Below are 23,920 nucleotides of genomic sequence, written 5' to 3' on the forward strand. Positions count from 1 at the left end.
GTGAATAGTATCACAGGAGTCAGATCCAGGCAGCTACCTTCGGTCTCATACCATAAGGGCTTCCTAGACTGGACTGTCGTTTTCTTTTCACAAAGACTAATCAATAAGATGCAGAGTCATAACACTGAAAAGGCAAGCCTGGAAGGAATCCTAGAGATCAGCCAATCACTGCATTTCATATGGAGGAAAAAATATCCTCCTGCAGGCCTTTACCCTGCTTTAGTGAAAAAAAGTCCTGTCTTTCAAACAAGTGTCTTGGGAGCACTAGGGCTCAGTAGAAGGGCCCCAAGGGGTATCAGTATGGGGGTAAGTGAAGACACTACTTTAACTAGATCAGCCTTGTTCTTATCTGTTTTATACAGTAGGCTTCTGATAAAATTTGTATGTGAATATTCTGCTGCTTTAATAATACCGAAAACTCATGGAGTACCCCATACTTCTATTGAAATAGCAGGCTTGGAGGGTTGCATTAAACAATGTCAGACTTCAGGACAGCTGGGAAGTGAGGTGAGGCACATGGATTGTACAGTCCAGTGGCCAGGATAAATTGGCTACTTCCATAAATGTGCTCACCAGCTTGCCTGGCAGCAAGAACTGCCTTCTTCAGCACCGTATCCCCTCTGGTGTGTGACATGCAGTAGAATCTCTATAAACCATCTCTGCAAAATGGAGGGAGAGTTCCAAGAGGTTTTTATGAAACAACTTTTCAAAAAGGATTAATTTGGGTTGAGCAAAGTAGCACAGTTTAGCTCTGTTCCCACTGGCAAAGAAATGGCTGGAAGGTTATTGTGTGTGTTTTGTCTATATATCCTCAAATGGCCAGTGGTGGACTTCCATTGCCCAACCTCTGGCTATAAAAAATAAAAGGATGAAAAATTGGATATTAAATTGGCTACTTTGGTCTTAGGGAAACACAAGTGACAGCCCCAAGCAAGCACAGGCAAGCATGTGCATGCAAGCGTGCGCGCACACACACACGCAAACACACACACACACACTATATTTGCTTCATTTCAACATAATTGATCACACAAAATTATCTCAATTTGCTGTTCACAATGAGGTAAATTAAAAAGTTTGCTTTAACGAAGGGTTTTTGTGTGGTGTGCTAACAGCAGTTTTTGTGCATTTATCACATGGCTTGATTTACAAATAGGGTTCTATAAGATAAAGGTGTGTATTTGAGAAGTGGAAAAATTAATGAGGCAGAAGGGAGACAGAGCGATGCAAGAGCTGTGCTCTATGCAGATCCTCTTACCTTGTGTGGTCCCATCCATTCCCATGAGATGTTTTAGTGATCTGATGATTTGCTCTGCTATCGGTGGGCTCATGGATGAAGCATAGACGGCACTATGCGAGTGAACCCGTAAATAATCCACAAGGTCCTTAAATAAAGAGGGAAAACCCAAAAAGAGGGCAAGTAAATCTCAACACTGGTGGTGGGAATTACATCTAGTCCCATCCCCATCTTCATAGCAAAAGACATTTGATCTCACAACTCAAAAGAGGAATGGGGTCCAACTCTCAATGGTTTTCATCAAATCATTTTTTTCTATTTCCTTCATAGTTTCTCCCTCAAAAACCTAGAATCTACAGCAAAGCAGGATGCTGCAAATTTGGTGTTGAACTTTAAGGCAAAACCAGATGTGTGAAGAAGAAATGATCTCTGAAGCATTTGTTGAGTACCTACTATGTGTGAGCACTGACTTTGTGTTCAGTGCCCAAAGAACACAGGATGTGGTCCTTGCCCTTGAGAATATTACATGTGATTGTGCCCATGAACAAGCATGGTAGAATAAGTCACAGTCCATGCAAACTAGGACATACAACAGGGCTGCAAGATGCAGAGGAGAGAGGGTCCTTCTAGCTGAAGTAGATAGAGAAGGTTCCAATGAGAAGATATGATTAAGCCTTGAAGAATGAAGATACTTAAGGAGGAAAAGAAAACGTGGAGGGAGGGTGGCAGAAGAGAGAAGCTGAACATAGGAACACAAGCAAGAAAGTAGAAGGCATGTATAGTAGAGTGTTTACAAAAAATAGCTGTAATTCTGTCACTGCCTGTAACCATGCATCTTTGCAATTCAACTTTGCAGCTCCCTCCATCAAAAGGCGGATTAATCTGGGCTGGCCTTGTGACTTTCTTTGTCCAGCAGTATATGGCAGAGATGATGGTGTGGTGGTTCTGAGTCTATGCCTCAAAATGCCTTGAGTGCTTTTGTCCTCTCAGAACTCTCTCCAGCTGCTATGTGAATAAGCCTGAGCTAGCTTGCTGGAGGATGACAACCATGTGGAATAGAGAAGGACCACTCCAGCTGAAGCTACCACAGGCCAGGCAGTGCCCTGCTCACTCAGCAATGGACTGTTGTACAGAAGCAAGTCCAGATGAGACCAAAAGAACTCCTCAGCTGAGCCCAGCCCACATTGTTGATGGACAGAATTGGAAGCTAAATAAATGGTGGTGATTTTAGACACCAAATTTGGGGGTGGTTTGTTACACAGCAAAAACTAATGGAGGCAGCGTGTTTGGAGGACAGCAAAGGACAGTTTGAGTACAGGTTTGTGGGAAATGAAACCAGAATATAGGTTAGGACCAGATAAACTCTGGTTATGCCTTGGGCAGCAGATAACTATTGGAATTTTGTGTATTTTGTGTAACACTCTTTGGAATGCTGAGCTGTTACAGAATTCTGGTCTTCAGTGGGAGGAGCCAGTTTTCACCTGTATGCCTGATTCCTGAGGCCAAATGTAAGGTCCCAAGTAAGCTTGCTGAAAGCCCTAAGAAGCTCCAGTAACCTAATGCCGCAGTGGTGAGGGCCTCAGAGCTGGCACCTGCAGGTGCTCAGTTGGATTGCAGAGACCCTCCATCAGCCCACCTACAGTGTCTCATGGCCTGGGACCCTCAGAGTGTCTTTCAGAAAAGCTAATGGGCTGATGGCAGCCCTCTGCATTAGCAGTGGGGTCTTTAAAGGATCAGGTGCCTTCTCTTTAGAATAATGGCACAGCTTAGACTCCCACTTAGGCAAGTGTCTTCGCTATGTCTTCCTTCCTCATGAAGGTGATTTGGAAAGAGCTCTTGGGAATCGAGATCCTCTGCTTTGGTGTAGGTTCATGTCCTCCTCACCCTCCTTTATTAGTCACATTCATTCCCACCTCCGAGCCTGGGCCTGTTCCCTGCCCATCACTATTCCATCTCTCTTGGGTATGTATGGGCATTGTTGCTTATAAGCATTTTCAACAGTCACAGTTTCTCTTCCTCAGAACAGTGTGTGGCCTGCCTTACAGTGGTTGGTGAAGGTTAAATTAATGATGTGATGACTCTACCTGGTCCATGAGGGGAACCAGGGAATCTGTTCTGTTCTTCCTGCCTTCTTCAATATGTCTTTCATTCTGAATCTCCTCGTCCACCCATCCTTCTTCTATGACTTCCCTTTTCCATCTTCTCCTTCACTTCAAACTATTCCTTTTGTTTTTTGTTTCTTCCTTTCCTTCTAGCTTCCTTCCTTCCCCTTCCCGTCTACTCTGATTCTCTGTCTCTCTCCCTCTCTCTTTTCATTTCAAATTTTTTATTTAAATCCTTTTCTTCTCTGTATTTCAAAGTATTTCCTCCCTCCCTCTCTCCCTCCCTCCCTCCCTCCCTCCCTTCCTTCCTTCCTCCCTCCCTCCCTTCTTTCCTCTTTTCTTCTCCCCCTCCCTCCTTCCACCTTTCCTTCCAGCAAGAATATACCAGTAACTTTCTACGTCCTAGACATGTGTGGGAGTCCAGGAGGGGAGGGAGGATAGAAAAGGACCATAGGGCTAGTCCCTGGCATCCGTTATCCATTTATATAAATGAAATTAAGTTTTTTGCTGATTCTTTTATTTGGTGAGCCTTATGAAAAAAGCTGGGTGGGTTTTCCCCATATCTGAAGAGTATGTGCATGATGCTGGCCTGACTGAATTCATCAGCCACAGGGTATCCAGAAAGTTCACTTTGGAGTATCTGAGGTGCCTCAAAGAGATGACAGCAGTCATGTGCCAGAGTAGCTACAGTCAGGGCTGTCCTTCACAGTGCCATGTTCCGTGCTCCTGGAGGGCAGCAGCAGGGATTGCCTTTCTCTGTTGGAGCGAATATCTCCCTACAGGATGCAGGGGAAGTCAACGAGGAGACAGTGGGTGGGTCCTGGGAATTGGATGATGGAGGCTCATGTGGACCTCTGTCAGGAACAAGGTGTTTCAAGGGTGTGATCTGGCCATGAGGGATGGGGAGATTTGAATAGATGCAGAGGAGCAAAAAGGCATGGGTCTGTCCTAAAATTAGGAATAAGGATGGCATCTTATGGGCACAGAATGGAGATGTCAATTGGGAAGAGAGGGAGAAGCCAGTGCTTCTGAGACAAGGGGTTAAGGAGCTGTCCCCTTGGAGGGAGTATAACCCAGGAGTTACAGCGCAGCCTCTGGTGCCCAATAGCTTGGATTCAAATCCTGGCTTTGCCACTTACTGCTGTGTGACTATGGGCCAGTTACTAAATCTCTCTGTGCCTTAGTTGGCTTCTCTGAAAAATGAGATCATAGTAATACCTGTCTTGGAGTTTATGAGGATGAAATGGGTGAATACATATATGAGATGCTTAGAAAAGCATCCGGTACACAGTGAAACAGTGAATGCCTGATGCAGTTGGTAACTTTTTTTTTCTTTTTGACAGAATCTTGCTCTGTCGGCCAGGCTGGAGTGCAGTGGCATGACCTTGGCTCACTGCAACTTCTGTCTCCTTCGCTCAAGCAATTCTCCTGCTTCAGCCTCCAGAGTATCTGGGACTACAGGCGTGTGCCACTACGCCCGGCTAATTTTTGTATTTTTTGTAGAGACGGGGTTTCACCATGTTGGCCAGGCTGGTTTCGAACTCCCGACCTCTGGTAATCCACCCACCTTGGCCTCCCAAAGTGTTGTGATTATAGGCATGAGCCACTGCGCCTGGCCAATTATTGTTAATGAATAGCCAATTGAAAGATTCTTAGAACTGCGAGCATGACGTGGGAGGAGGGGACCAAAATATAAAAGCTTCTTGGAGTGTCCTTGTTTCAACTCTCTTGTTTTGCACACGGTTACATTCTAAGGTTGTGTGACTACACATTGATAGACCTATACATCGAACCAAGGATTTTCAGCCTAGCTCTTCCTGCATCCTTATGGGGAGGGGTGGCAGCAGGAGTGAAAAGAAAGGAAAAGAGAAACATTTTCAATAAGGGAGTACCTAGGCTTGATGACAGGTTGAATGACCCTGAAGAGCTGATAAGGCTAGAAGCTAACAGCATAGCTGATATTCCCCAGTGGCCTGAGGTTCCATTTTAGGAACTTTGTATGCATTAATACATTTAAACTTCACAATAACTCTTTCAGGTAGATACTGTTTTAATTGGCATTTTGTAGACAGAACAACTGAATCACAGAGAATTCCCAAATTATTCCCAAAAGGTGGTAGAACAAGGATTTGGACCCAAAGAAGCTAACTGTAGAGCCCCACCCTTAGACCACACTTGACTTCTCCAGACTTCTCCCCAGAAGAGTAAGCTTGGCGTGGTGTGAGGGGGTACAGGAGAGCACAGACCCCAATTCCACTCTCCTTACTCTGCGGTGCTTTCCCTAACCCAGAGACTGTTCCTCTTTTTGGAGAGGGTGGGGAGACGTCCTGATCTACTCATCCATATGGTACTAAACCGCAGATTGAGTCACATTGGCCTCAAAATGTTTCATGTCTATTTCTCTAGTTTCTCCAAAAGGGACTGAAACTTCCTTGAGACCAGGGATGGAGCTTTACACTTCTTTTAAAATCCATAGTGGTGGATACCTAGTAGTGGCCTGCTAAATACTGACTGTCTAATGGAAAACAGAGGAGTTTTAGAGATGGAGGAAAGATGGCCAGGGGCCTCAAAGCATATAGGGTATTACTAACTTAGCTTGGGGGTCATCACTGACAAAGATCAGACAAGGAAACAAAACAAAACTTCCTTTGATCTTGAAAAGGGCTCTTCCCAATGTCTCCAACCCTAATTCACAGATTGAGACATTTTTTAAAGTCAAGGTCATGAGCCTTCTTAGTTTGAATGAATACCTCATTGGTGCAGCACTGGTTCCTTTTAATGTTAAGACTATCTTGCCCCAAATTTTATTTTTTTTGGACTGAGTTCGCTTTCTCTCAGGGTCTGAGTTTCTGGATGGAAGTTTATTTGCTTGTGTGGTTCAAAAAATGGAGCTCTTTGAGTAACTTCTGGAGAGGGTCAGGGAGAGCCTTGATTCCTGGCTACGAATTCCCCCTCTTGTTTCCCCAATGGGTGCTATGAGCCATGAGTTAAGAGGTGGCTTTGGTCTTTTGCAAGGTGAGTCTGGGATGTGTCTTCTTCAAGGTGGGCTAGAGGTCTCCTCATACTGAGGTTTCCACATCCATTTGGAAGTTCAAAACCCTGATTGTTTTCTCTACCCATGGGCCTGAAGTTCAAGGGCAAGGGTGGCTTTTTTTGGGAGGAAATCAGACAGGAGACTCTTAGAATAAACATCTCAGAGCTCACGCCATGACCCCTGCTTACTTCAAAGGGATGTTAAATACAGCCAGGGCCTAGCGTGCAGGGCAGGGCTCGCTTTTTAGAGCGACCCGGCTTTGGCTGGCATGCGGGCTTCTGGGACTAATGCTCACCCCAAATTTGTCCGCCCTGTCCCAGTTCCTTTCTCCAGAATTCCAGCCCTGCAACCTATCAGTTACAAGGGCTACCATCGCTTCATTCATTTGCAAGTCTCTGGTCAGCCTGTGGAGGCTGTGGGAGCCAGTGCTCAGTGCCAAGCATATAAGTGGACTCAAGATCCTTGTCTGGGGAAAAGTTTGGGGTCTTTGGCATTGACCACATTTCCCAGCAGCAGGATCAATACAGATGTAAAAGAATAAAAATGAGAAACCTAGTCTCATCAGCTTAGGCTTCCCTTCAAAGAAGCCATTCATGGCATGGAGCTCTGACAGGTGGAGAGAAGTAGTGATCTGGAATTTCATCAGGAAAGTCTTGAAAGGACAGACTCCTCCAAGTTAGGCTGTTCACTGTGCATCTATAGTGGCTCCAAACTCAAAGTGAGCAGAACAGCAAAACTCTGCTGGCTCTGGACAGACTGTTAGCAGTTTCCTTGAGTGGAAAGAGGGGATCACAGCCTGGCAGCAACCTCCAATTAGCAGAGGGGAATTTGTAGGACACTTTGTGAGGAAAAGGCTCTGAGGTCAAAACAAAACCTCTGTTTTCTCTGGTAGTATCATCATGCTAAACCATTTTTTCCTCCTTGTTTTCAAGTATATTTCATTACATGACTCATCTAGTTGCTAATATATAAAGCTCTGACCTTGACCCATTCCATAAAGATTTCCAGAACCTCCCAGACACTGTTATTGGAAATGCAGCCCCTCTACACCAATATTAACATCATTTAAAAAGAGAGTTAAGAGCCAGATTTTTAAATCTTTTTTTCTAGATTTTTGGAGCTAACTGATTATTTTCAAATTTCAGGGTTTACTGAGAACCCTGTGGGCACAGTGAAATTGAAATTATATACAGTTTCAGAAAAACAGCAAGTCTGAATGTGTGTACTTTAACTTTTTTATGTTCAATTTTGTTGCTTTTGTATACATTGGTTTAGAATCCTAGCTATTTTGCAATAATCCCCTAAACTGAGATATATGGCAAAGTATCTGGGAGATTATTCGTCTATCAACTGTCTATCTATCTATCTTACAGTACAGTTATCAGAGTTTGAAAACTGTACTCTAATTATTTAAACATACTAGTAGAAGTAGTTTTTCAAACTACTAGTAGAAGTAGTTTTTCTTTAGTATTTGCCCAATCCTATGTTGTTTCAGTTAAAAAGCATAATTTAAACAGACTCAAAGTAAAAATTCTTCACAAAATTGTCTAAAGTTCATAGGAATACAATATATAATTTGACTTGAAATTATACATAATAAAAATTAACATAATTAAAAAGAATTAAAGGTACAAAGGAACAGATACCTAAGTTCCATTAAATCAGGAGCTCATTAGGCCGAAAGGAAGCCTGTTTACCCAGGTTTGTCACAGTCTCATCAAAACCATAGGTGTGTATCTGGCTGATTTTTAAGTCATCAGAGATACATGCATTTTCTTAAGTGCGCTCCTGCTCACCGCCCAGGTCTTGGAAACAGTCCTATGTTTTCAAGGTTTTGCATCTTGCTGTTTTAGGGCGGTAGATCTCAGGGGAGGCTAACGGGTCTCTGCCAAACACCTCTAATTCTTGCTGCCATCTAGTGGTAAATTTAGACACTGCAGTGCAACATGAGGGGAAGAGAAGACAGAGAAAGGTGGGGAGGAAAAAGGAGGGAGAGGAAAGGGAATGAACGATGCGACCCTCTGGATGTAAATATGCACAAAACGAGCATTTTAAAAGGTAAGAAAAGGAACAGATGTACATACTTTTTCTGCATCCGGATTAATGTAAATAATGGTAATTTTCACAATTGCTCGGTATCTACGCCAAATGAGTAGAAATTGTGTACACAGGAACATCTACACCTTAAAGATACTCTTGCTAATGTCAGAATGGAGAGCATGGGCCGGGCGCGGTGGCTCAAGCCTGTAATCCCAGCACTTTGGGAGGCCGAGGCGGGCGGATCACAAGGTCAGGAGATCGAGACCACAGTGAAACCCCGTCTCTACTAAAAATACAAAAAAAAAATTAGCCGGGCGCGGTGGCGGGCGCCTGTAGTCCCAGCTACTCAGGAGGCTGAGGCAGGAGAATGGCGGGAACCCGGGAGGCGGAGCTTGCAGTGAGCCGAGATCGCGCCACTGCACTCCAGCCTGGGCAACAGCGTGAGACTCCGTCTCAAAAAAAAAAAAAAAAAAAAAAAAAAAAAAGAATGGAGAGCATGAGAGAGAATCATGGTGAACTGGTCTTTACTTCTGCTAGTCACGAGCCTTTGTTTAAAGTGGGTATCAAATGAAGGCACTCTAGGAGGAAAAATGTGACATGCACCAAATTTGACAACATTTCAAGGATTGGCTTGCTTCAGTTTATTCAGGTGCCTTTGGTTCAGGAAACAGAGTTACGCTTGGTTAAAAATTTTGAAGTTCAGAACTGCTGCTAAAGTAATCACAAAACCACGAGCTCACAAGGCAATGTAGCCGGGATCAGGGAGCTCCTAAATTTGAGACCCTCTGATCCTACTGCTTCGGCAGTCTAGGAAGGGAACATTTAACCTTTCACCAGATTTAGCTGAATTTTGTAAGATCCTGGGCATTCCCAATGGTTTTAGCATTACCTGGCTAATTCCCACAGGCAAGTGGAGAGGGGATGAAAAACAATGCTTTGAACCCGAAAGAAAGCAGTGTTTATTGAAGGGTAAAAACCACTTACAACTCTGAACATTTTAAGCATCTGTGCATTTCATGGCAGAGCCAGTGGCCAGAATTAAATCTGTTGTTTTAAATCATGAGCTTTCAATGAGAGGACTGTTTTCTGCTGCACTTCTTGGTTTGTCTAACTGGTTTACCAGAAATTCCTGTTCATCACAATAGGTAAGGAAGTGGGGATTTTTGTTGATACCACTTGCATGCACTGGTTTTGGGCCTGGTGTGCCATCCTAAGCTGAGCCAACATCACTGTCACGCTCTTTGGGACAGGTGTAGGTTTGTCTGAGATAGGTGTCAGAATTTGGACGAGGCTGTCCTCTCATTGGTCGGATAACTGGCTCCTTTATCTCTCAACCCCAGGTTTGAATATTGGACTTTCTTTGTCCCTTTCCTTTCCCTCCTTTTAAATTTCTCTCAAGTATTTATTGTTTTATTTTCACAAACCTCTTGGTGATATTGACCAAGTGGACTCAAGATCCTTGACAGGGCCAACATTCACTTAACAATCTAATCCCAGCAGATAAGAATTTTTAAGGCATATTGATAAGATACTGGAGAAAGGCAGGATTTGACCTATGGTTTATGCAACATTATGGAAAGAATTTTTTTTTGCAGAGAAAATTTCTTAAAAGTACATTCCTGCCACCGTTTTGATTACAACTCTTAAAACCCACAACTCGTAACACAGGGTCAGCCTCCCTAATAACTAACATTTGCCTACTGTTGCTATTACCTTCCTTGTGTTTTTTAATGCCACAAACCCCAAACTGCTTATAGTTTTCAGAACATCCCTTATCACTTCTGTGGCTTGGTATACATTATTCTCTCTCTGTGTTAAATACGGCCCCCCATTATCTGTCTATAAGGTGGACATTCAATCTAAACCATGTCCTAAATACTACTTAACAAAGTTAATTATTCCTCCCCCTGGTACTTTGCACCTTGTGTACATGGCCAGTGTTGCCATTTCATTATAATGTGATCACTCATCACATCCTCCTCTTCACTATTCGAGGGAGAGCTCCTCGACATTCTGGGCCTTATCTGGCTGTGAACCCATTGTAGACAGGCTGGAGTGATCAGCTGAGGTGTGGTGAACTGAATTGAAGTTTTCATGAAATTCAGAGAAGCCCTACACACGGCACCCCCAGGGTGCTCAGGTTTTAAACAGACACAAGGGGTCCCTCTCTTACCTTCCTTCCAGCTATGTAACCTCCTGCAGCTCCAAAGCTTTTGGTGAATGTGCCCATGAGCACATCAACTTCGTGAGGGTCTAGTCCAAAGAATTCCGTAACACCTCGGCCAGTTGGGCCCACGGCCCCAATACTGTGAGCTTCATCTATGTAGAGGTAAGCCTTGTATTTCTTCTTTAGAGCTATGATCTGGGGCAGATGCACGATGGAACCTTCCATGCTAGGACAGAAGGAGAAATGCTCATAACTAACAAATACCCTCCTGGGAAGCTCCGTCAGCTTCCCCATCAGTACATCCTAGGCAGTCTTCCCTGACACATGCCATTCCTTTGTTCTGAAGGCATGTTTTATTTGTCTGAGACAACCCTCTCAGTCTTGTAAGGCTGGTTGGGCATTTCTATGCTACTTGGATAAAATAATTTACATTCAATGGATTTAAGTGCTTTTGGTTTCAGCTAATTCCCAAGCAAACAATCAGCTCACTGCATTATTGATCCAATTTATTTGTAAAGCCAACTAGTGTAACTAGACTGACCATTTTGGATTCCAGTTATTCTGCTAGAATAGATTAAATTACTCTATAGTCATTCCCTTTTTCTGCCTGGCATTGTCTGTTTGGCCAGGTCTGTTTGACTTAAATTCAGTGCTTGAATTGCCATAGATTAAAAGAGGGAATTAAAAAGACACAGAACTTTATTTAAGACATCATAGTGTTAATTAAAGTACAGTAGGAAGTCTTTAAGACCTCTTGTTCAATACCCACTGCAAGTCAAAGACTGAGGTGTCTCCTCTTTCTGTTCCTTTAGGGTAGAGGAACAGAAAGTTGAGTGAGCATCAGAATCCTCTGAAGCGTTTGTTAAAACACAGATTGCTAAACTCCCACCCCAGAGTTTCTGATTCAGTCGGTATTGGGTGGGCTGAGAACGTGCATTTTTGCCAAGCTCCCAGGAGATGCTACCACCAATGGTTGGGGACCACACATAGGGGCCACTGCTGTAGATGAGCTCTTTTGTTTTAGCCCGAAGTGCTTTATTTTTCATGATATTGTAAGCTGCAAAAGCACTTCAAGTCCTGTGATCTGGGGAAGATACATGATAGAACCTTCCATGCTAGGGCAGAGAGAGAAATGCTCTGCATTAACAAACACCCTCCTGGGAAGCTTTGTTACATCCTCTGGCACAAAGGGAAAAAAATGAAATCTATGAATAAGTAAAATTAAAATTTATATTTACATGGCACCTCTGGGACTCAATGGATTAAAAAAATCTGACACAAATCAGTTCTCAGAACACTTTGCAAGCTTTGTCTATGTTGCACACAGTTTTGACTGCGTTGACAGGCGAGTTGTACGAAAACACACAGACATACTCACCACACAAAGGAACTTGTCAAACAATTCAAACAACCCTTTAGGTTAGTTCAAGAGCTAATTCATTGAATCAAACAGAGTTGAACTTCTCCTTTTCCCCCTAATTATTTATTAGATTAAATTTAATGTATTAAAAAATAAGCTTAAGTGTTAGGTCGATTCAGTCAAAACAGTCCAGTTGGCTGTGTACAGTTACCCAGACCAACGGGTGTTGGTTTGCAGAGGTATCATGATCATTGGGTGCAGCATTTGTGTGTTCCACGAGATAGTTTTGGATGGCCGAGTTCAGATTTTAATGAAATAAAGGCCAAATAGAGTTGTCTTTTCTTGTGTAAGTTTGTGAGTTAATTCCAACATGTTCTTAAATTAATTGCTTGTTAAAATTGTTTCCACTGAGGAGAAGACAGTCTGGCCATCTGGCTGCCTAAGTGTACTAACTTTGAACTTGGGCAACTTGCATGATGTTCTCTGCCTCAGTTTCCTCATATGTAATACAAACAGGATGATGGGCCCCTCTTCACGTGGTCTTTATAACAATCACTTGAAATCATGCTTGTAAACTACCTGATCCATGATGGGCATTTAGTGAATCGTTATGGTGCTTAGGAGGAGGAACTTAGGAGGAAATGGTTGTAACGAGTCCTAACTTGGGAAACTGGGAGCCCTTGACAATGTTCTGTGTTGAATCTTATACGAGTGAGGCATGTGCGTGTCATGCTGGATGTCATACATAATAAATGGCCGCAGGTCCTCAGAAATCTAGAATTTTCTTCTCTTTAAAATGTTGTAAGTTGGTAACACAAATATGCCAAAAAACCTGACATGCCACAAATAGCCATTCTTTGTTCTGGAACTGAATTTGACAGGAGCCAAAGTTAATGTTCCACAGTGTTTGCAGACACTGCAGGCAGCTAATTAACCATCCTTCCATGGGGCTGGTCTAGTTGATGTTAGGAGCCTGCCCACCTGGTTTATATTTCTTCCTCTAAGATTAATGACTCTACAATACTGCTGACTTCTGGAGTTAATGCAGGGCACACATAGAGTCCTAGGGAGAACTCAGCTTTTATAGAGTTATATTCACCCACACTAAGTTTTCATTTTCACAATGTGATCAAATTTGAATTGAGCCTTTTCCCATAGTGGGATACGGAGTCTAGTGTATGCATAAAAAGGCTATCTATGTTATTCCCATGAATTGCTGTCAAAAAACAGTGCCAAAAATGATACAGAAAACAAGAACAGTGTTTTATTCTTTCTTCCTGAATGGAAGGTTGTGTTTTTCTTTTGACTTCAATAGAAGAAAAACAACTAAAACACAACTGTAGGTAAAGATAATTCCATAAGTTAATTTGAAGCTCTGTTCAGGGACTTGAATTATTCTTAAACCAGCAAGCCAGTGAATAATTCCTTTATATCTTTTGTATTACATAATGTATTAGCTAAGTGACAAGCCTTCTTTTTGAAATCTCCCTCTCACCACTTTTCCCTCCACATATAAACCATATTATCCACTGGCAGAGGGAGAATTAAACCACTGGCTAGCTAACTCACACGGTGGAAAAATCTCCTTGGTGGGCCCAAAGTATAACTCAAAACAAGAAAGCAAGGTGGAAAGAGAGAAAAAGAAAGTTAAGATCAATGAAAAATAAAGTTACGAATGTTTTCTTGTTCTTTTCTTTGTTTAAATCATAGAGATACAGGTGAGAATTTACCACTGAAGTTCTCAATCCTTAAATTTACATTGTTTTGAGCGTAGGAGAATAGATTACACTCTTAGAGTAAATGGTATTCTGAGGTTACAGCATATGTGCCTATGTTTATATATGTATTTGTTTTGGAAGAGCTGACTATTATTCCTTGATTAATTTTATTTTGAAAGTTAGTGCTCCAGCTATGCTAGCTTATGTCCTCCTAGGTTAGTGCTCCAGCTATGCTAGCTTATGTCCCAGGTTAGTGCTCCAGCTATGCTAGTTTATGTCCCAGGTTAGTGCTCCAGCTATGCTAGCTTATGTCCCAGGTTATTTGGGACACCACATCTTAAGGATATGTTTGAATAATTTTGATATTCTCTACCACTGTGAGTTGATAAGAGATCTAGACTTCTCAGAGACATGAAATTAGAAAATGAGATTTTAAAACGATACTTAATGAAAACATACAGCTCAGAACACTGAAATAATACTGTTTTAGTTTTAAACCCAAAGTCATGCATTCATGAAACTTTGGATTTCAAGTTTCAATGCTCGTGTGTTACAGATGAAGAAATTGAGGCCTAGATAGGTTAATGGTAAAGGTCAAATGGGTGATCTTGCATTTTCCGTGTTTACTTCATTGGATGTGGACACATGGGCTGACTCTTCTATTTACATTGAATCTTAGTCTTACTAGGGCCACCTGGTTTTAATCCCAGCTCTGCCTCATCTCAGTTTTTGTCCTGGGGCAAGTTATCTAAACCTCTGAGCCTCAATTTCTTCATAGTTTCAGTAACTTCTTGGAGGCTTACTCAAGGTTGCACATGGGAAATGTTAGCAAGGAGTAGACACATGGTCGATGTGAGTTTCTTTCTCTAACGTCCACTTTCTGGATGGATGAAGAGCAAATAACCTTGCAACATAGATGACTTATTGTTTTCTGAGTTGCAGCTTCTTAGACTGAAAATCAATGTGACGATGAAGACAGCCACTCTTGCTCTCTATGGGCTGGGCCTCTGCCAACACTAGCTTATATGACCTCATTCAATACTTATCATTACCGAAGTACCCTATGGAGGCCACGCAGATGTAGGTGGTGATGCCAGGATTTGAACCTAGGTCCCAGGCCTGCCTCCAAATCCTGACTCCTCTATATTCTACATAAGAATAATAATACCTATGAATGATGACATTATTATTATTAGTTTGATGACTTCTCAGACTGGGTATCTAGCCTTTTCTATCTCGATATCTCCCTGAAAATTTCTGATTTGGCTGATTGCTCTCTTTGAGGGTTATGAAAAAATTGATGTGTGTGGGCTCTGTGGTGATGTATGTGGGGGTTCTTTAGCCATGGTGGCAGACCACAAGCAAGAGAAAAAATCTGGGAGTTAAAATTCAAAGGAGTCTTTGTGTAGGTATCAACAAGATATGCATTCCTAATATACCTCTGAAGGGTAGGAGTGCATTTGTGAACTATTTTTTTTTTTTTTTTTTTTTTGAGACGGAGTCTCGCTGTGTCTCCCAGGCTGGAGTGCAGTGGCGTGATCTCAGCTCACTGCAAGCTCCGCCTCCCGGGTTCACGCCATTCTCCCGCCTCAGCCTCCCAAGTAGCTGAGACTACAGGTGCCCGCCACCACGCCCGGCTAGTTTTTTGTATTTTTAGTAGAGACGGGGTTTCACCATGTTAGCCAGGATAGTCTCGATCTCCTGACCTCGTGATCCACCCGCCTCGGCCTCCCAAAGTGCTGGGATTACAGGCTTGAGCCACCGCGCCCGGCCGCATTTGTGAACTATTGACTTCACATTCCTAACCCTCCTTTGGAAAATACTATGGGAAATAATGTTTTTTTTTTTTTTTTTTTTTTTTTTTTTTTTTTTTTTTGAGACAGAGTCTGTCTCTGTCTCCCAGGCTGGAGTGCAGTGGCATGATCTTGGCTCACTACAAACTCCGCCTCCCAGGTTAAAGTGATTCTTGTGCCTTAGCCTCCTGAGTACCTGGGATTATGGGAGTGCACCACCACACCTGGCTAATTTTTGTATTTTTGGTAGAGGTAGGGTTTCACCATGTTGGCTAGGCTGGTCTCGAACTCCTGACCTCAAGTGATCCACCTGACTTTGTCTCCCAAAGTGATAGGATTACAGGCATGAGCCACTGCATCTGGCCTTATCTGGTGAGAGTTGCAAATTAGAACACCTGTGTAAAGGCTTTTCCTTTGAGGTTTAAGGCTGTAGAACTGAACTCTAGGCTACCTTTATTTTACAGATAAGGAAATTGAAGCCCCCAAGAGCTATTGAGGCTTGTCAAAGAGATGCCCTGTTTCCTATCTGTGAATGTGGCCTTTTAGGTCTTGGTCTCATTTAAAGCCAACATTCTTGTGCGGGTGAAATGAAAAGAACGTCCTTGTGAAGGAAATTTCATGGAAAGTGGGGACTTCACTCTGTGTCGTCACCAGGTTGACTGAACCACTGTGGTAGGTGGCTTCCGAAGATGGCTGCCTGCAAAGCTTCCCATCCTTGTACATACAAGTGGATCCTCCATCGGGGGTAGGGTCTATTTCACCTTCTTTTGAATCTGGGCTGGCCTCATGATGTGCTTGGGCCAATGGGTCAGGGCAGAAGGGATAATGTCCCAGGGCTGGCAGCCTTCACTTTTGCTCTGTTGGAAGCCAGCACCACGTTGTAAGGGAGTTCTGGCTAGACTACAGAATGAGAAGAGACTATCTATAGAGAAAGCCATGTGGAAGAGAGCATGGCACTCCAGGCGAGGGCCAGTACCGAGGGCCAGATGTGCAAGTGGGGTCATTTTGGATGTTCCAGCCCCAGACAAACTGTCAACTGAATGAAATGGCCTCCACCCAATGCCATGTGGAGTAGAAGAACTGTCCAGTTGGTCCACACAACCCACGGTAGCATGGGAAATAATAAATCATTGCTGTGTAAACCATTATGCTTTGGATGGTTTGTTACATGGCAATAGGTAACTGAGCAGTCACTATTGCTAGTGCAATGAAAATTGTGGTTTGGTGCCACTCTGGCTTGGAGCTGGAAGTCCACACCTGGCTCCCTTGTCCTTCTGAAGTGGTGGGACGCAGGCCTGGCATGACCAGTAACAAGTCCTGCTGCTGGAGTGGTTTCTCTGTGTGGCTGATGGGAATATTTGCCAGTAAAATGCCGGTGGTCTACTTAATTTCAGCCATGATCAAAGTGGTTAAGACCTAACTTTCCTTTAACGGAGCCAAGTTCTGTTTATTTACAGTTGGGGTTTTGTTTACTCTGCTTAAAGGAGATGCCCAGTCTGCTCTCTCTCAGCTGCTCTGTCCTCCCACGAATCTAGGCCTGAATGACAGGTGTTTAGATAAGGGGTATTTGCTCCCCTCCCAGGCTGGCAGCAGCACAAATCACACAGGGAAAAAGATCCACGCTTGAGGTTACGATAGCCCAGAGTCAATATGAGATTATTTCTTAAAATAGCAAGTTAAGGCCTACAAGTTGTCAGTTATACCAGAACAGGTTTCCTCGGCCTTGGTACTATAGACATTTTGAGCTAGATAACTCTGTGTTATGGGGGCTGTGCTGTGTATCGTAGGATGCTTAGCTGCATCCCTGGCCTCTGTCCACCATATGCCAGTCACACACTACTGCAGTTATAATGACTCAAAATTGCCAAATGTGCCTAGGCTGGGGCAAGGACAAGCTTAGCCTGGAGAACTACTATGTCTAGAGTGCTCCCAAAGACTTCATCAACAGTACGTACTCTCTGGGCTGGCTGGAGGAGGTACTGGGAGGTGATGCAGAAAGTGAGCTAGTAGAAACTGGAAATGCAAACTTTGCATTTCCCACAGTAGGACGGGGAACACCCAGAACCCTAGCCACAGGGGCAGTAAGTACTGGAATTAAAAATGTTAAAAATAAAATGAAACCAAGCTTATTATTATTATTCTTTTAAAATTGGGAGAATTCACTTTTTTTTTTTTCTTAAAAGGAATAAAGGCACACTTCTGCTGCTGCTCATTATTCACTCATGTAGCAGAAAAAATGTGCACTCAGGGACTAATGAGATTAGCGGGTTGAAAGAAATCCTATGTCTATTCTCAAGCCTCCTTTGTAGCCATACTCCTCCTTGTCTTAAACAGCCTTCGCTTCCTTCCTTTTAATGTTTTTCACTTTTCTATCATTATAGGAGATATCTCCCTCAATTTGTCCAACGTCAGGATTGTTTGAGAATTGATTTAGGATTGGGCACTCTGAAATAACGTCTCCTTGGCTTATGGACTAGACATCAGCGCACTCCTACCTGCTGGCTCTGGACAAGAATTGCACTCCAGGTTACTCCTACCTTGAGCAAAACAGGCAGATTTTTTGTATTCTGATGGCAAGCACTAACCAAGTTCAGCAAGCAGCTGGGGGTTGGGCTTGCTGTCCAGGTAGGGGCATCTGGGCCACCCATCAGCAATTTCTACCAGTCATAAAGGCAAGGAGTGTTCTGATCTTGAATAACCCAGCTGCAAAACACCTTTGAAACTCTGGGGCAGTCAAAGGTAGTGGAAAGAATCTACTCAAGTTAGCAATGCCTTGCGAGGATATTTCTGAGAAAGCCTTCTCCAGCAGGATAGCCTCCAAGCTGCTCCGCCATAGAGAGTCATCAAAAAGACAGATGACCCACGTCTGACAGCTCCCATTGGTGGCTCTGTCTCACGTCTCTCTGTAATAACCGATTCTAAGTCATTGCTCTGTTTAGCTAGGAGAGGTCAGCCTTTCCGCACTGATCAGCTTGCTGCGTGCCTGCTAGTCGTAAAATGTGTTCCGTTATGTACATACCTGTAGACACCCTCCACCAGGATGAGAATCTTTTTCCAAGCTCTGCGGGTTCGAGGCTGGCCATAGATGACAGCATCTCTCAGGAGCTTCTCTAGGCTTTGTGTGTCTTTAAATAATACCAAAAAAGAAATTCAGTCATGAAAGGGCTTACTTTTCCTTTTCTACTTTCTTTTTCCAGACGTTTTATGTTTACACTCAGACCTAAACTTCCAGATAACAAATTCAGAATCAGAGAACCCTTAGGGAGAGAGACAGAGAGGTCTATTTTTCAGTAGAACTTAACTCTGACAAGACAAATAGCCGGATTTCTACAAGTAGGCAGAGTAAACTCTCACCAGTGAGGCATGGTTTCCTAGTCTCTTAAAGGCTCTCCCCGCCTGCCTTAGAGAGATTGAAATTCTACGTTAAATGCATCTCTTAGGTCTAAGCTTTGTTGCAGGCTGAAATGAACTCCGAGAGACATAATTAATACCACTCATCAATCGTTTAGACACAAGCATTTAGAGTTTAGCTGAGTTTGCACGGATCTCACTTCCTACCCTTTGAGACTTGATTTCTGACATCCCCCAACCTTAGAAGTTCCAAAACTTTAAAGCAGTGGGACAATGAAGCCTCTTTTTCAAAATATTTGTAGATCTCTGAACACAATAATAGCTGGCAGTTATTGAGCCCTATCTGTGTGCCAGTCACCCTTCTAAGCTCAGTTTTTGTCATAGCTCATTTAATCCTCAGAAGAACCATCTGAAGGAAGTACTAGTAGCGTTCCCATTCTATGGTTCAGGAAACTGAGGCACACAGGAGTTAACTGCCTGAGGTCTATCATAAGCAACAGAATCAGGATTTGAATCCATGTAGTCTGTACCATATCCACATTTGTAACACTACCCTTTGCTGCCTTATGTGGAAGCCATTGTCCCTGCTTCTCAAATGAAACGGTGATGTAGAACAAGGGAGGATGAATGTTTGGCAGAATAATCTTGTTAACTTCTAATGTCAAATATAATCAATAGTGACATTTCATTTATCTGCAATCAGATGTAGATGACTGGGCTTGGGTTGAGAGGTCATTTAGAAGAACTTGCCTACCAACCTAGCTGTTTGGTATGTATGTGTGTGTGTGTGTGTGTTATTTTGTTTTTAACTTTCGAGCCTAGCAAGAAAAAAATGGCCGAGGCTTATGGGCATACTTTTAAGACTGATTATATTTCTACTGTGTATTTTTTTGCATTTCCTGAGCTTACCCTTTTTTGAGAATCTGAAACTGAAATACTTTAGGTCCAGAATCCAATCTTAATTTTAAAAGATGGAGATGCTACTTAACTGCTGGCTTGACTATTATGCAATGTTCACCAGGCATTAGAGACACCATTTAAAATGCTCACAAAAGATGACATCTAGCAAAGATAAATCTTTGAAGTCAGGAGTTCGGGACCAGCCTGGCCAACATGGTGAAACCCAGTCTCTACTAAAAATACAAAAAATTAGGTGGGTATGGTGGTGGGTGCCTGTAATCCCAGCTACTCGGGAGGCTGAGGCAGGAGAATTGCTTGAAACCAGGAGATGGATGTTGCAGTGAGCCGAGATTGCACCGCTGCACTTCAGCCTAGCTGACAGAGTGAGACTCTGTCTCAAAGTGAAAAAAAAGTTAAATCTAAAGCTGCATACTGGTTTTGACCACGATAGACAAAGCTCTCAAGAAGCAGATGTGCATTGGCTTATCACTCACTGGTCTAGGCTCAAATTAGCTGCAGTTCTTGGTCTCAATGGAGAACCCTTCAACTTTGTCTTTGAGTCTCCAGTCTGTGCTTGGATCTGTTTTAGGGCTTCCCCCAAAGCTGCGTGAATGCACTAGTGGGTGCATTAACTTTTCCACACTGCAACCCTGCCACACTCAATGAGGCCATAAGATAGTTCTTTGAAATAGAGTTGTGAATATATTTGTGTGTGTGTTTTTGTAAATTATCAAGTACATTTAAGCAAACCACATTTAAACAAAGGTGCCTTCCTATGAATTGGAGTGGGATAGGACAAGTCAGAATTTGACAGTGCAATATCAGAACCTCAACTCTGAGAGGCCCCTGTTAGCGTGGCACCTTCCAAGCTGTCGTCAGCATCCACCCACTAGAGACTGGATATTGGGTCCTGAAATTCAGAAAAAGCGTGTGACATGAATAAGATGCTGCATACTAGCAAGATCTCTTGGGAATCCAAACAGCAGTGTTAATACACTATTTGATTTCCTTTAACCTCCTTAAGAAAACATCATATAAATAATGGAAAAATAAAGGAAATACATAATGAAATAATGAAGAATTAAGGGAATAATTCTTTATTCAAATATATAAAGCCTTAGGTATTAGATACAGTATGCTATCAGTATGCTACCAATAATATCTGGCATGATATCAGAACCAACAGATACAAAAAAAGGTCATTTTCCATTCTTTAATCATTAGCCAGAAACTAACTTTTTAGGTGCTATGTAAGTTTAAATGTGGAATTAATCAATTTCACCAAGACCATAAGGACCCGTGAAAGAAGAAATGGAAGAATGGTGGATCTTTTTTTTTGTTTCATGCCACTTTCCTTTTCTTTCTTCTTCTTTTTTTTTTTTTATTTTCATCTGCAAAACAGCCCTCATGATATCCTGGCATCACTATTGTATTCTTTTCACATAATATTCCCTAATTGAAAAATTTACACGGCTTTCCTCAGTTCTTGTTTTATTTGACCTGTGGGCAGCATTTGACAGAATTCAACACACACTTATCTTTTAAGCTTCTTCCCTTGGCCATCTGGACACCATTTTTCATTGGTTTTTCTTATTCCTTTTCCCACTATTTCTAGTATTCTTCGTGAGCACTATTTCCTCTTTTAACCCATTTTCCTTTTATATCTCTTCCTTGACTTTTTTTTCTATTTTCTCATTAATCTCCCAGTGGTTCCCAACCTTCAGGATGAATAGAAATAATCATCTGGGTAACCAGTTAAAATGCAGATTCTCGAAATTTCTACTCAGAGATTTTGAATCAGTTGGTGCGGGACAGGACCCAAGACGTTTGCATGCACCGTGTCCCTGGGGTCTGGAACTCATAACACAAAGCCAGACCTCTACTTTGATCGATATAGTGTTTTTCTAACCATTTTTTAGACAAATATGGGAACCTCAAGCCCATTTCCAAGATAGAACTTGCTGCAGACTACATTACTGGCCCCATTTGCCACCTCATTTGAGTTCCTTCTTCTGTGACTTTGCAGTCCGTCCCTCTCACCGGTGGAGAAAGTTTCCCTGCCCCTTGGCTTGGGTTCAGCTAAGTAACTTGCTTTGGCTAACGGAATACAGAGAAGAGACAGTTTGCTAGTTCCAAACCTAGATCTAAAGAGGTCTTTTCTACTCTTTCTCTTGTGCTTCTGCTAGCGACAGAAAAAGAAAACGCCCAGTCTAGCCCCTGGTCTCAGGTTGGCCCTGGGAAAGGATTAATGGCACGTAAGGCACGGTTACCTCAGCTCACCAGCAGTCTCCAGTGAGAAATATGTGCTGATTATTATTGGCCACTGAGGTTTGTTCCAATAATAGCTGCCTAATACTATTAGGGAATGGCCCTTCCTGATCTAGCCTCTGCCTGTCTTTCTGACATAGTTTGTCAACATCCCCCAACACACAGCCTCCTGATTCTCCTCCATGCTTTTTTTCCTCTTGTCTGTCTGGAGAGTGCTCACCCATCACTCAAGTCTTAACCCAAACTCTTCTCGTCAATAACACAGAACAGAATTAAGGACTTCCTCCTTGGTGTCCCTCTCGACTTTGTCTGTTCTTTTTTAAGCACTCATCGCGATGTTCATTTTTTGCTTTCATCTCTCTCTTCCCTGAAGGCAGGGACCTCGTCCTCATCCTTCTCGCCCTAGTCTTAGTACACAGTACTAGGCTTAATCATTATCTAATGATTGCATCAATGTTCTTTTCCTGGAGAAAGAACGTAGACTAGGAGACAGGCAAGGAAATGCCACTTGTGGATCTAAATAAGAATTATTAGAAAAGATAAATGTCTCCTACCTGCAATATATTTTAAAAAATTGATGGTATCTTTTGTTTTGTTTTAAACACGAGCAGATAGATATTTTTTGAATGTTTCCAAGAATGTGTTTTAGTGTATATTATTAACCACCAGATGGCAGCCAAAGAAACAAAAAGCGGCTTTCTTGTTTTAAAATTTTCAGTTAATAAACTTTCACCTATTTAGATATCTTCTTTTCACTTTTGTTTAGGCAGAGTTCCTAAAATACTGAAGAAAACCTTGCGACTTGGAGAACCGGTCTTCTTTTCCTATAATCTTTTATTTATTATGTCTATAATCTTTTATACTATTATTCATCATCTATAACCAAAGTCTCCGAATGGAATAAAGAGATGGTGAATAAAAGTATTTCTGTTAAGAATGTTTTCCCTTCCGGGACTTGGAATTTATAAGTTTTTGTGCAGAAATGCTGCATGGTAAATGTGACTCCAGTGCCATTGGAATAAAAACTAAACCCAAGTGAAGTACATTAGTAGTCATTTTAAAATGAATATTCTAAGATTTGGAAAAAAATATGTAAATTCAGAGGCTACTGTGTTGTTTTTGCACCAAAAAGGTCACATACACACGATGGATTAATCCAGGATTTAAAAAATGAACACCACGAGTCCTGAAGAGAAGCTTTTCTCCGTTTTTAAAATTAACACGCAAGACATGAAATCAAGCCTTTCAGTGGCCGCGCTGTGTTTTATACATTTCACAGAGGGAAGCAAGAGGAATCTCAGTCTTTTCCAAGGCAAGGACTTCGTTGTGTTTGACTCGAATGGAGATTTCCATGGGAGTGGTTTTTGGTGGAGTTCACAGCACCCCCAGGGTCAACACACCAGGATTCTTGAGCAGAAGGAAAATCAATTAGCGTTATTTTTTTCTCTCCTGCGAGGGATGAACTCTCCGACCTCTTAGAATCACAGAAGCTACACAGGAAAAGGGAAGACTGTGCTCCGCCTGGATTCTGGCCCCACCTTAGCCCCTGGTATGTTCCTCTCTTATTCTCTGTAGTTCTACAGGGCTACAGTGCGTGGGTTACAAACCTGCGGATTTAAGGGATTGTGATTTATGTTCTGCAGGTCTTATGGGATTCTACTGGTTCAGCAAGCTGCATGCTCACATCTGCAAGGGATTTTTTAAATGATGATGTTTATTAAGGCACTTACACTTGCATTATGTTAATTCCCATGACACCTCTGAGATGTAGGGAAGGACTATTAGGTTTTTGTTTTTTGCAGATGAAAAAAAGAATGCCAGAAGTTTTGTTAAAAAAAAAAGTTCCCCAAACAAAAGCCCTCCAAACAAACCTGTTCTTGTGGATTTAATAAGAATATTCTGAGATATGAAAATAGAAAGTATAAATTTGACACCATCTAGGCACACACA

General features: G+C 42.4%; 1 protein-coding gene across 4 annotated transcripts in view; it reads right to left on the reverse strand.

Moving 5' to 3' along the window:
* SPTLC3 (serine palmitoyltransferase long chain base subunit 3) overlaps nt 1-23,920 on the reverse strand; it is a 173,485-nt gene that overhangs the window by 43,779 nt on the left and 105,786 nt on the right. For all 4 annotated transcript variants that reach the window (XM_028828183.2, XM_028828181.2, XM_077951199.1 and 1 more), the window contains 3 exons: nt 18,471-18,576; nt 10,587-10,806; nt 1,259-1,385 (listed from right to left, as the gene is read on the reverse strand). In XM_028828183.2, the coding sequence (XP_028684016.1) occupies nt 1,259-1,385; nt 10,587-10,806; nt 18,471-18,576 (453 nt within the window). The remainder of the gene's footprint in view (nt 1-1,258; nt 1,386-10,586; nt 10,807-18,470; nt 18,577-23,920) is intronic.

This window comes from Macaca mulatta, chromosome 10 (genome assembly GCF_049350105.2).
Source record: "Macaca mulatta isolate MMU2019108-1 chromosome 10, T2T-MMU8v2.0, whole genome shotgun sequence".
NCBI classification, from domain to species: Eukaryota; Metazoa; Chordata; class Mammalia; order Primates; family Cercopithecidae; genus Macaca; species Macaca mulatta.